At 37.6% G+C, this 13,664-nt stretch overlaps 1 protein-coding gene across 1 annotated transcript in view; it reads right to left on the bottom strand.

Annotated features, from left to right (window-relative positions):
* The window catches only part of hmcn1 (hemicentin 1), a 142,618-nt gene that overhangs the window by 103,267 nt on the left and 25,687 nt on the right, over nt 1-13,664 (bottom strand). The window contains exons 2-11 of the mRNA XM_047374373.1: nt 13,226-13,296; nt 10,132-10,290; nt 9,891-10,013; nt 9,234-9,405; nt 8,204-8,310; nt 5,081-5,201; nt 4,720-4,983; nt 4,465-4,609; nt 2,549-2,670; nt 649-918 (exon numbers count right to left, since the gene is read on the bottom strand). Coding sequence (XP_047230329.1) covers nt 649-918; nt 2,549-2,670; nt 4,465-4,609; nt 4,720-4,983; nt 5,081-5,201; nt 8,204-8,310; nt 9,234-9,405; nt 9,891-10,013; nt 10,132-10,290; nt 13,226-13,296 — 1,554 coding nt within the window. The remainder of the gene's footprint in view (nt 1-648; nt 919-2,548; nt 2,671-4,464; nt 4,610-4,719; nt 4,984-5,080; nt 5,202-8,203; nt 8,311-9,233; nt 9,406-9,890; nt 10,014-10,131; nt 10,291-13,225; nt 13,297-13,664) is intronic.

The following is a 13,664-nucleotide window of genomic DNA, read 5'->3' as shown; positions in this document are numbered from 1 at the left end:
TTTGTAGATCCTTTTTCAGATTTCTGTGTATTATCAATTTTTTATTTACCTTGTCTCAGTTTCCTTGTTTTGCTCTCGACAATAGTTGTTGAATTCAATGCCATTCTTCTCCCTTCCCTAAGTATATAAGCTCTCTAGTCTTCATTGTTCATTACTGGTTCCTTCTGTTACGCTGCCTGACTTGTAGTTGAAAGGCAAAGCAAAAACAGTATGGTTTTAAACAAACTGAATCAAGTACAACAAAGTTATTTGTGTTGTATACTTTCTTAATTCCTTTTTATTGGATCTGGCTGGGGATGTTTGATAATTGGAGATAATCTGCCGCAAAGTGCATCTGATTTATTGTCAGGGAAGTGTCTAAGGTCAGGCAATAACAATATTTCTGAGATGGAAAGTTCTATGAAGGATCTTTCTGGGAGTGGAGCATAATTTCTTTTCACACCTCTGAAAAAAATCATCAGGTTCAAACTATAGGGGTGATAAAGGGCCACTTATGAAAGAATTATACATCTGGAAAGACGACAGTGTTTGTTGTAAATCACTCAAGAGTTGTAAATCACTGAGTCACACACAAATAAAAGCACACAAATCAGCACCAATCAATCAAGGACACATACACATTTGTTGATCCAAACACACAATTTTCACCTTGTACTATGAGATATATCCGATCTGCAGTGTTTCCTCCTTCATTTCCAGCAATGCACTCATACCAGCCCGAATCATCCGGCGTCACTTTGGACACCTGGAGCGAAAGGTTGGCAAGGATGTTCACCCGTGGGTCCAGGCGGGCATCGTCGCCCCCTCGCAGCCAGGTGAGGTTGAAGCCAACAGTGCTAACGACGTGGCAGGTGAGGACAGCATGAGTGCCAGGGGAGACAGTAACATTTTGTTCAACAGTGATGGCAGGAGGAGGCTCTAGAGAGTAAAGTAAATGTTGAAGTTATTTCATTTGGATATTAAATTGTCAAAGAAACATATTCTCTTATCATATAGGGCAAGAAGATTTGACCCCAACATAGCCTCTCTCAACTGTGGGGCTTTTACAAGGTTCAATTCTGGATCTGCTATTATTGATATACTTCCTACATCTTTTTCAGACATGTCCTTCTATGCTGATGACATTCAGCTCTACATGTCTTCAAACCTTTCCTGTTGTACAGGCTGCCTACACAAGTCAACTGTGTACCCTGGGTTAAATGTTAAGTGCTGTATAGTGATTTTTGTTCTTTAAATGTTATGGTTATTTATTTGTGTATTAAATACTTCAAGTTCCATCTTAAGCTATTTCAAAAAGCATTTAAAATACACAACACCTAAACGCCACTTGCATAATAGGACTTTGCTTTGCATAAATATCTGTAGACTTTAGAAACATTAAACAAAAAGTTTGAATTTTTTTTGTTGTTGTTGGGGTCTGGTGTGTGTTTTCATATTACACCAAATAACAGGTTTGTAATTCAGATTTCAGATTTCTCAGCCCAAATCCTAAACGTTTCCAATTTTAGGTTATTTGGAATGACCAAAATTATTTATATTGGCTGTGGATCACAACACTCTCTTACCAGCTTCAACCAGCATCATCAGAAGGTATGTTCTGGAGTTGATATTCACTTTTCACACCATTGTGTTAGCTCCACAATTTCTTCTGATAATTTAAGTAATTTTTAGATTTTATTTTCCCATGATGTAAAAGATCTACCTTCTCTGGTACTTAACAAATAGAAATAGTTTTGGTAATCATAATTCACATAAAACTGGAAAAGTTGAGTATGATTTAATGTAAGACACTGAAAAAAAATGGCTATGTGTATTTCTATATAGTGCATTCAATCTGTAAATAAAATTAGGTAAAAACTCACCACACAACACTAAAACTATCAAATGAAAGAGCTGCAGATATTAGGCTATTTTCTTCATAAAACTGTCTCTCTCCTTTCCCCTATCTTATGTTGTCATCTGTATAAAAAAAAACTGTTTTGCTTTCAGATTTTAAATATTGTCCATTTTATCGCATGCTGAACTTTTAAACTGATGGATAAAATAAAAATAAAAAAGATAAAGACTTTGGCTCTGGCACAGAGACAATTTAGACATAGCTCTGGCAGCAGAATTTATGTATTAACCTCTGACCTTCAACGCACTCAAAATAAAAAAACAAAATAGTATAAGTTTTATTTTTACCTAATTTTATAATTGTCAGAAAATGTAACAGTCATGCCAATTGATTTTAAACAAAACAGGTAAAGGTAAAAATTCTTATTGTCTGGCCCTGCCAAGAGACATATCAAAAATTATTATGTTTGCAAACAGATACTAGCATGCTAGTCTGTAAGGAATCCTAAGTGAAAAACTACATTGCTACAAAAAGTCAACATCACTGCCTGTTTAGTCTGACATAGAAATGCATTGATTCATCGATACAAAACAGGTTTCAAGTTTACCGGTAATTAATTTACATTTACACATGGCTATATTATAACGGGTAAATGAACTGGTGAAACACTGTATCTATATCATTGGGAGAATTTGGGGAGTGTTTACTTACCTGAGACATCCAGGAAGGTACGAGCTTGTCCTGTTCCAGCGCTGCTAATTGCAATGCATTCGTAGTAGCCCTCATCCTTCAGAGTGATCTTTTCAATTTCCCATGATGCACTATCCGATTCACTGGAATTAATAGTCACAAAGATTGGTACTGATATTAAATTGAAGAACACTGTTAGGTTTGTTCGATTCTCTTAAAAACATTTTTTTTGAGCTCATAATAATCCTGTGTGATTTAATGGTGTGAAAATGAGGGAATGGAAATAAGTCATATCATTACTGCTTTACCATACCAACTCTTACATACAGTACTTTGCACAAATTTTAAACCACCACTTCTCTTTGTATTTTCCTTATAAACATCCAGACATTCTTTAAATTGTTTGACCTGTTCAGGCTTTCTAGAGGTCTTTGAATTTTTTTAATATACTGTGGGTTCTGATGAACTAATCGAGCTGATTTATTCATTTTAAGTCCAGTACTATCACAATCCAAAGGTGTTTGGATTTAGCTTTTTATTTGTTTTTGGATCGCTTTTAAAGTTCTTTATTACTGTTTTTAAGGTCTTGTCATATTCAATTCATTTCTCCATGTACATTAGTTCATTTCTTTGTGTTTAGTATTTTGTAGGTTTTTTGTTAGATTTTTTAGTGGGAATAGTGACAGGAAGTGAGGTGAAGAGCAAGGGAAGAAATGCATCACACGTCGCCGGGGTTGGTACTTGAACCAAGACAGCTGCGTCCATGACTGAAATCCAAGACTCAAACATCTGAGGATCATTATAGTCAATTCATGTGTTTTGATTCCTGTGTATTCTAGTTTATTCCCCTTGGGTTAGGATGTGTTCTTCTCACTGGTCAAGTGTTTCCTTGTGTCTTACTTCAACTTATCTGTGTTAATTAGTCTCCCTTCCCTCAGTCTCCCTGCTTACCTTCTGCCTCAGCTGCTCCACATGTCCCTGATTGACACATCTGTAACCAGTGTCATTCTCAACACCTCCCTCAGTATATAAGATCTCTGATTCTCATTGTTCTAAGATGGATCCTTCTGTTGCTCTCCCTATTTTCATACCTGTGCTCCATATCCTGTTCTGCTCATACCGTGCTGCAAGTTTTGTCTTTTTATATCATTAAATCCTTTAACCCACTATGCTGTTCCCAAGTTCCTGTCTGCATTTTGGTCCAGCTCCAAATTCACCATGCAGGACAAGTAGGCTAATTGTAACACCTGACCACAAGACTTCATATGGTGTAGTGTGTGCTTAAAGAAAATCTAAAAAAGTCTAACACTCTACCCACAGCGGATGAGGAAGTGGATGTATCTAATGTAATTAATAAAGAAAGACGGAAATTCGAGCAAAAATCTGACACAAGATCTGAGAGATGTAATTTTTTTGTACATTCAAAAGCTATGTTTCAAAGGTAGAACCAGATTTCATTTAGTGGTTCAAAGAACAACAACAAATCTTTACATTCAATTCAGTACACATCTTTCACAAGTAAATACACAATTTATCCCTAAAAAATATAAGGTAGCTAAAAGACAACCTATTTACAACTCCAGACTGGTTAAACCTTGTAGCTTAGGCTTACATTATCAACTGTTAGTACTGGGACATGAACAGCTTGATGAAGTATAGTCATATTCAAGAAATTAGAATACTGTTGAAAAGTTAATTTATTTCAGTAACTCAATTCACTAAAAGATTAACTACACTTATACTGATGTTTTCAAGTATTTATTTCTTTTAAGACGATTTGTCACTTAAAACTAATGAAAACATGATTTTAATACTGAAATACAGACTTAATTAAAAGCAGGTCTAATACTTGCCCAAATGTTACTATTTTCAAAAGTTAATTCTGACAAATCAGCCTCAAAGTTATGCATATTCTAATATGACTGTATATATGTCACCTGAAAAGCTGGTCCTCTCCAAGTGGCATTCCATCTCTGTTGAAGCGCAGAGTAAAGGGTAACAAACTTTCTACTTGGCATCTGATAAATCCTCTCTGGAGGTAATAACCATTAGTGGTGGCTGGCATTACCACCTTAGGTGCATCTAAAAGGAAAACGTTGTAAAGAAGAAGGCAATGGCCTTTAACAGTAAAAGGACAAACAGGCCATCACTGATATTGTTTCTAAATGTGAGTGACAATGCACATCGCTAACCAGGTACAATGCTGGAGAAAGAAACACTGGAGACTCTCTGGAACACAAAACCTTGGCTGTCATATCCTGTGACCCTCAGGAAGAAAGCCTCGTTGGGTGGGATGAACTCTGTGATGTTCCAGAGGTTGTATGGCTGTCGGTCTGGGTAATACCTAATTGGCAAAGTTTTGATAACCTCGCCAGTGATTGTGAGGAGCTCCAGCCTGTCAGGCCGAGCAGGAGGGGAAAGTCCAGTGGTGTTCAGAAGGATGTGAGTGGGAATACCTACGAAGTGGAGATTATAAGTATGTGAATGAACAAAATGATCAAAAACTAGTTTGGTACTGGTTTTATACTGCTTGGAAAGGTTGGCTTAACTCACCTTGAACTGGCCTACTGGATGTCATTTTAAAATCTATGGTGGATTTTCTGGAAAAACCAGCACGGAAATCAATGGTGCTGAGACCTGAAATCCGGACTGAGTGTCGCCCTTTACTTGAGGTCTGCAACCAAAACAGAAAAACACTGTTTGGCTTATTTTCAACTTGACAGAATTGACCAGATAACAACAGAATCAGAACTCAAACGTTTGACTTTTCTACAATGTTTCCAGGAATAAAGCAGTTTAATTGAACTAGTTGTTGCATCAAAAGCAGTGCTGAGTGGCCTAATGACAGACTCAGCTTCATGACTGTTGAGAAGCAGCCTACAACCCAAACAAGTGCAGACAAGCTGCCACGATGACTAAGTCCCTGTTGACTGTCAATATCTCACGACCTGAGCTTATGAAACATCCACAGCTTTGGACCGACCCATTTGGACCTATGCTCAAACATCATGTAAACACAATCACTATAATCAGAGTGGATAATGAGGTCTTCATTGGGTGGAGGTCTCTTGAAGTTTGTAGAAATAAAGATGGAATAATTACTCTGAAGCGCATGTTTGTGACAGATGGAAACTCCTCACCTCAGGTGAAACATCTTGATGGTGTCAATGCCGAGAGAGGGATGCAATTCTGAACTGGCATTTACAGTGCAATTGCTCTAAATGAAAGAGAATGCTTGGATTCTCTGTATTTTACAATGATTACCAAACCCAGCATAATCATACCGTAAAAACGTAAACCAAGGCAGCAGGCATAGGAATGATTTACCTGACTAGAGAATAAAATTGCTTTAATTTAGAAAGTACTTATTTTTATCCACAAAAAAAAAAAAAACTTAAACAGCATGAAGCATCATTAGGATTTGACATCAGGGCCTGATTTTATTTTTAATACGTCCAGTCTCCAGTGCTCTACCAACATGGGTTGAAAGGCCACTCAGAGTGGAAGCAGTGGGTGCTCACCGTGTCCAGCTGGTCTGGGCACTGCTCCTTTCTGGGGTGCTGGCTCCCCTGTTGGGGATGCCCTGTGGTGCTGGTGGCCCCTGAGCGGTCACTAACTCTGGTCTTGGCTGTGGTGTTGAGGGGATTGAGTGGGGCCAGTTAGGGAGCTGGCTGCCAGAGGAGGCTATTTTGTTTGCACGTTAGCGCCTATCCTCTCCTCTCTAACAAAGGTATTAATATGTGTCTTAGGGGTAAGATGATGAGCCGTGCGGCAGGAGGGAAGGGTATTTTATTATACCTCTCTTCCGCATTATCTGATCAAATTCTGTTCCTCCAGAAGCCTAAAGGAAACTAAATCAATGTTTTGGAGTGGCCATCACAAAATCCAGAACTCAATCCCATAATGAACTTGCAGGCAGAGCTGAAAAGTTGAGTGTGAGCAAGTTAATTCTGTCAAGAGGAAGGGGACAAAATGCCTGCAAACAATTGTGAGAATCTTGTAAAAGGATAAAAATATTTGTTCCAAGTAATACAGTTTGAAAAGCAACCAACCAAATATATTGAATATTAAGGAAATGTATGTAAACCTCTGCATATGAAAAAACGTATACAAAAAATAAATACTAATAAATTTGTTAATCCTCGCCAATGTAAACATAGAAAATATTTTAATGATCCATTGCCATGTAAGGAAGACAAAAGGTGAGATTTCTTTTTATACAGTGTATGTAGGTCTAATTTCAGCAGTGCATATTTCATCTGCCCTCATAATAATCTTAAGGAAATGCTCCCTGTAAAGTTTCTTCACAGTAGCTGTGGAACATCTGAATAACATTTAAAGTCTCCAGCTTTAACTGGAGCAGCTTAATGTTTTACAGCTAAAATATTTTATTAATTCCACCACTCGTTCAACTAGGCTATATGCTTTTTAATTGTTATTGAGGATAAATGTTAAATGTATACAGACGTGTATTAGAAGTTAAACATTGATTTAGGCAGCTGTTCAACTGATTCTATCTTTCTGCTGCTGCCTTGTTACTTATTTTATGAAATACATGACTATATATTCTTTAAAAACCTGAAGAAAGACTTTTGGCTCCAGTAGTGAGGCATGATAAATTTGTAAAGCCTTTTGGAGTATATGTACGAAACGTAAAAGTGATTCACCCAAGGATGAAATAGTCGCAAATAGTTTAACTTAATGATAACACCTGCTCTGTAACTCAAAAGTCAGTTTCCCTTCTCGAGGTAACTTAACTCAGAGTTCATGGATAGACTTGGAGTTTGTTATACCTCTTTTTCTTGAATAAGTCCCAGAGTTTTACAGAGAATACACGCCCCCATCAGCAAATCATTCAGGAAAAAAATGTTTGCATTGTCCTGGCAGCTATCTTTGATAGTCCAGCCATTTAAGACAGTTAACCCAGAGAACATTATTTGATGAAAATATGTCTTAAAAATGTCTCAAACGTTTGTAGACATCTAGGCTCAATTCTGTTTATTTGGTTTAAAAGTGAACAATTTGTTAACATCTGCAACCAGTCTGAGACATTAATTAAAGATCTAAATTTAAAGCTGTTCCAGCCAGCATGAGTATGCATTGAAAAAAAAGAGTCAGTGGTTCTCAAACTTCCTCTTGATCACAGTCTGACCACTTTTAAAAGGCAAGCCACAAAACTGTATGAGATAATTCTGTACAAATAGGTTTCAATCAGCGCTGCTTTTTCTCTGTCATGGAGGGGCCAGCGCTGTACGAGAGTAAAGTTCTCTTTGACACTTTTGTTTTTTAAAGATTTGTTTTGAGACACTCGTGGCCTTTATTTTGTCATTTTTCTTTGAAAGTAGGCAGAACGGAAATGGGGCGAGAGCAGGAAGACATGCAGCACAGGTCACCGTGGCTGGGGACACAGTACAATGTACTTTTTGATCATGATTTGGTTCTCCAGAAATATGAATAGAACAAAGATATTACTTTAATTACAGATAACTTGACCTCCTCCTCAAGCATTCTCCTACTGCATAAAATAACTTCCCCAGGCACAACATGCTTTACTTCTCTACAAAGTTATATAACTGATCAATTTGCAGCAAGGCTTTTTTTTTATATCCCAGCTCTAATTATTGTTAAAAGCTTAGATTTTTATGTACATTTTGAGATGAAGAATGAAGTGTTTACCTTGACAGACCACAGTCCTGGCTGTGGGTCCTTGATGTTGACAACTTTGGCTGAGTTGGGAATGTGCAAAAGCTCAGTCAGGCTGTCATCCTTCCCCAAGATCTTACCTGAAAGTCAAACAAAGATACAGATGCAATTATTTACCTGTTCAGCAGCTTTTATAGACACGTTTTAAAACGTTATATTACATGGTTGCAAGTTAAACATAAAATTATGACATTTAAGAGGAAAAATAAAAATTGCACAATGTGTTGTATACATTAGCCAAGATACTGTAAGTAAAATAACATGTGTAGAGTATATGTATCCCAGATGTTGGAATTCCTGGGATTTACTCAAAATCTTCTGCTGTACTGTGCTTCAGTTGTTGTAGCTATTAATACCTTAGTGGTTGAAAATGATTCCTTTTAGCATTCTAATGTCATCTTTTTCATCAAACTGTTTAGTGAAATCTGTCGACAAAGGTGTATCTGCCTTGAAGATCACAATAAAAACATGAACCTAATGAAACCTAAACAATAGCTGGCAGCTTTTAGAGACAAATAAGAGTTTAAAATGTTTTGTTGAAATGCTAGTTTCTTTATGAAATGTTTGAAGACAAAAGCTGATAATTCCTGGAGTGTAGATAATGTGGTTAACCTCTGCAAAAAAAAAACATCTGGCCTTGACTTTAACCTTCTTTTGTGTCAAACTTTAGGCTGGTCTTTCGGCTACCTTTTCTATCTCGGGTACCGCAAAAAATTGTCTACACTCAACTGGATTCTTCCCATGTGAGCATGAAATCCTGCTAGTGTTCTGGCTTAGTTTGAAAACATGTCATAGCACTGACTCCACTATGTTTAGAATTTTTATTGTTATCATTTTGTCAACAGATTTCGGTGCTGGCTTCCAGTGTATTTTCAAATTAATTTTCTTAAAGAAATTCTTATGCTAAGGCTTAAAGAAGAGCATCATAGATCTAAGCTTTAATAATGCATATCCAAATGTATGCAGAATTTAGCTCACTTTGTAAGCATTATGAACATCTTACCCTGGGGGTTTTTTATTTCGATGTCAGGTGCTGGGCCGCTGAGAGCCACCGTAACTTCTTTTAGGCTTGGGTCAAAGGGCATTTGCCAAGTGTTGCTGACTTGACTAAAATGATCAGTGGACAGCAGGTTGACCTTTGAGGACTGCACTGCGTCCTCTACCCATTTAAGAACCTGTGACGTGGAGGGAAAACTTTAGAAAAGTGGATAAAAGATTGACTATTTGTGCTTCTATTAGAAGCTATAAAAGTAATTAACTTCTGACACATAACATTGCAAAAGATAGCTTGAGTTTAAATTACAATCTTTTACTATCTTAACTCAATTAAATGAGCTTTTAGCATTCCCTGCATGCTGTGCCACAAGTTTCCTTCACATCCCTACTGGGACCCCAACACACATAGGGTACTCTAATCATGTGATGTGTACAGACCCCCCCTGATAAAGATGTGCATTACAATGGTAATAATTTTTTTATTCCCCATCTTTACACAGAATTAATATATGAATAAAAGCACCTCATGTCCACTATTAAGTACAGGCGAGGATGAGGATTAGCATGATGCTTTGGGACTGTTTTTCTTCCAAACGCGTTGGGAACCTTGTCAGCAAATGCAGGTCAACAGCAGTGCAATGACATACCATAATGATCCACTTACCTCATTGACCTGTTTTTTGTCCAGATGGAAAACCTGCCCAGAACTTGTAGAAGCAATCTCCTCATACACCTTGTAACCAATATGATTCCTATCATCACAGTCACCTGTCAACACAAACACCACCTGGAAAAAATGTAGAAACACTAAAAATGCAGTTTCCTTTAATTTGAACTTAAACAGAAACATGTATTTTGTACAAATAATTTGTAAAATATGTATTTTTGTGAAGCTATCCCCAAACCTGTGACTGTTTCTGCTGAATGAGCTGCAGGACTTCGTGGGTCAGTTTGTAATCTTTAGAGCGGGCATCCGTGAAAACATAAATAAATGATCCTGGTAAAGAGATCTCCAAAGCGATCTTAATGGCTCCGATGCTCATCTCTGGGCAGTCACCACCTCCCTGCAAAAGAAAAAAAAATGAAAAATGTCGGCAATGTTCATGTACAGTGCCTTGTCAGAGTATTCATACCCCTTGATCTTATCCATAATTAGTTGCACTACGACTAGAAACCTCAGTTTATTTCATCGGGATTTTATGTGATAGACTGACACAAGTATTCTATAGTTGTGAAGTGAAGGAAAAGGATTCATGGTCTTCAATGATGTTTACAAGAATTCAACCCCTTTAGTTTGATACCCTTAAATAATGTCTGGTGCAAATAATTTCTTTTAGAAGTCACAGAATTATTAGTATAGAGTCTGCCTGGGCATAATTTACTCTTTGGACCATCTACTGAGGTCCTAATTTGGTTCAAAGAGTGAGGCCATACAGCAGTCTGATTTTGGACCAAAGTCTGAACCCCCTAAGTTCTTTGTGGGGTTCAGACGTGGCCGAAGCTGATGAATCATTAACTATGAATTCATTCACCTTTTGAACTTTTTTTTATTTCTCTTCCACACCTTTCCTCAGATTTAAGTTAGTAAAAGCAGTATAAATTAAAGAAAGAGAAACTGGTAGAACTTTTGATGAAGTTAGGGGTCTAATCAGCTGATAACAATCTGAACATTCATTCTCATAGACATTCATTGAAATAGATTGGTATGTTTACAAAGAGCTATTTCTAGGTTATAGTAGTTCCCATAATTACTCAGTTTCCAATTGAATTGTTAAAATTGTGATTCTAAAATTAAGTCTATATGTTTTAATGGATAAATCTCTTTATTCTTTTTCAAAGTAAGTAATAACATGGCTCTTTGATGACCAGAATGAGCTGACACAATTAAAATATCTCCTATTACTCAAAATAATAGAAGACGACCTCACACAGTGGAAAACTCTCCCTTTCTCACTCATGGGAAGAGTCTCTGCAATTACTATAACTACATATTCTCTATGATCTCAGTTAAACCACCCAAGACTTGGTCCAAAAGCTTGGATTCTATTATGTATAATCTTTTATGGCCATCTAAACATCCACACACAAGTTTGGAAACTTTACAAAAACACTATGTAAGGAAATCTGTATCTCAGATATTCAATCATCACTTTAATTTTAAGCAGCGTAGCTGTTTTAAAAGCATCAGTTTTAGTACATCTCTGACAGCCTGGTGGCAATATTTCAGAATGAATAGGTCTTCAATTTTCCCATGCAGACAAACACAACCCAGACATGTTGCAAAAAAAAGAGCTCTTAACCTTTCGATATGGAACAATACAGGAATAAATCAATTACAGGATATATTTGATAAAAGTTTGCATACCCTTTAATGTTTTAGAACATTCATATGGAATTGATGAAAATAAATTATTTGAATTTTACCAACTACAATCCATTATCCAGTCCAACTTTAAGATTAAACAAATAAAGAGGTCGTGTCAGGTTGGGCTGCAATGGCTACGCTGGGGTTTGGTGAGCATCCCTCCCTCTTGACCTCCCAGTGGCTAGCTCACCAGGCGGGATGGTAAAGTGCCCTCCCTACCTTAGTCTTTCAAAGTTCCAGCTGCTGCAGTGGGCTGGTGCCTGCCTGGCGTGTTAGGGGCTCTGGAGAGATATCCCCTGCTTGGTGCTGGGCAGTCTTGCTGCCAGGGGTTGGTGCGAGTTCTGGGTTGGCTGGGGGACTAGGTCCCAGTCTTGGCCTGCATTGCTGGAGACCCCAGCGTGGCTGGGTCAGGAGGGCTCGGTGACCTTTATCTCACCTTGTGCCTCTTTGGCCTGGGGGCTGCTGCACCTGTGCTTCACTGACTAACTACCTCTATTTGGGGCGTATGGCTGCCCTGTAGTGGTGCTTTGTGTCTGTCTGCCTGGGGCAGACCCTCCAGAGCTGAGTCTATCTGTACTTTGCTGCTCTTTGGTGCTGTTTGTTGCAGGCCTTCTGTCGTTCTCGCCACTTCAAGAACTGTGCACCTCCAGGTGACAAACTTTCTCACCTACACACACTCAACACGAATGAATGTGGCCTGCTTGCTTTGACGTTGGATCTAGCCTTGATTTAATAAAGTCAATCATGCAATCAGGATTCCGTCTTGAGATGACCTTTTTGTAGAACAAATCTGTCCTGACATGTAGGCAACCGACTTCTCTATATAGTATGCTTATGCTTGTCCAACCACTCTAACAGGAACCAAAATCCTTTGCTGCATTCCAATATGCACATGTCTATTTGTCTAATGGGTCTAGTAGCTCGCTGGAATTGATTCCTCCCTAAAAAGTAACATCAGGAATGGGGTGACCCATGACTTTAGCTTGGTGGTTAGGGTGGGAGGCAAGTGACCTCAGGCTCCTAACATTAGGGCTTATATCAAGTCTGCATTGATCTTTTTAGATACAGTTCTGCCTTTTGTCTGAAACCAAAATGATTTTTGTAACATTCTCAGCCAAAACTCTAATCAGGAGTGCACAGGTTAAAAGGTGAGTGAAGAATAAAGCTTTGAAATAAAAATGGACTCTTTCCATGTTGCACTCGAAGTATTCAGACATAGGTTTGGTAAGGCATGCTAAATCTGCAAGTTCCTTGCCAAAGTCTTTTCACAATTTATCCTCATTGAAATATATTAAATTAGAACAAATATATTTTGGTACAAGTTGATAGCTGTTCAGCTGTTTAGGAATGTATTTTTCTTTAATAACCTTTCTATAATGTTCACTTTTAATGTAATTTAAATTTAGCATGTGATCTGGTATGTAATCAACAATTTGTCAGTCTTACATTTTCTTTCAAGTCTTTTTTTGGCATTCAGTGGAAAATAACTAAGTTCTGCAACAGCTCACAGATGTTCTAACCCAGACGTCTGGTATGATGACTAAAAGCTTCTGTACTTTTTATGAAGTCCAGATGACCTGAGCATCCAGGCCATCGGCTGCTGTGTCCTTGAGGGATGAAAGGTCTGAACCCACCTGAACGTACAACTCTCTAAGTTCATGCTGGAACATTTTTGGGTCTGTTGTGATTGTTACAGGTCCAATTTCTGCAAGAAAACAACACAAAAATGGTTATGTTATTAATACAACCATAACCACATGATGTATTTGAGTATTTTTATCCCCTAAATTCTTTTCCTGATACCAATATTAGTTTTGGCAAGTGCTAGAGAAAGTCAAGATTAAAATATAAAGGTATGAAGTGCTAAAAGGGAAATCTTTACAAAAAAAAATACATTTTACTACGCAGGAAAAGGGTAGAGAGAACTATAAAGAAAAAAAACATAATAATATTATGAAATGTGCTAAAGGTTTTACTTTTTTTTAACTAAATAGCTATACAGTGACATTTTACCGTAAACGCAAATGTACTGTGGCTCCATTGTGTATTGATATTGTTTAAACAGAACTAAAT

This window comes from Girardinichthys multiradiatus, chromosome 9 (assembly GCF_021462225.1).
Source record: "Girardinichthys multiradiatus isolate DD_20200921_A chromosome 9, DD_fGirMul_XY1, whole genome shotgun sequence".
Lineage (NCBI taxonomy): Eukaryota > Metazoa > Chordata > Actinopteri > Cyprinodontiformes > Goodeidae > Girardinichthys > Girardinichthys multiradiatus.
This window is presented reverse-complemented; position numbering and strand designations above follow the sequence as displayed.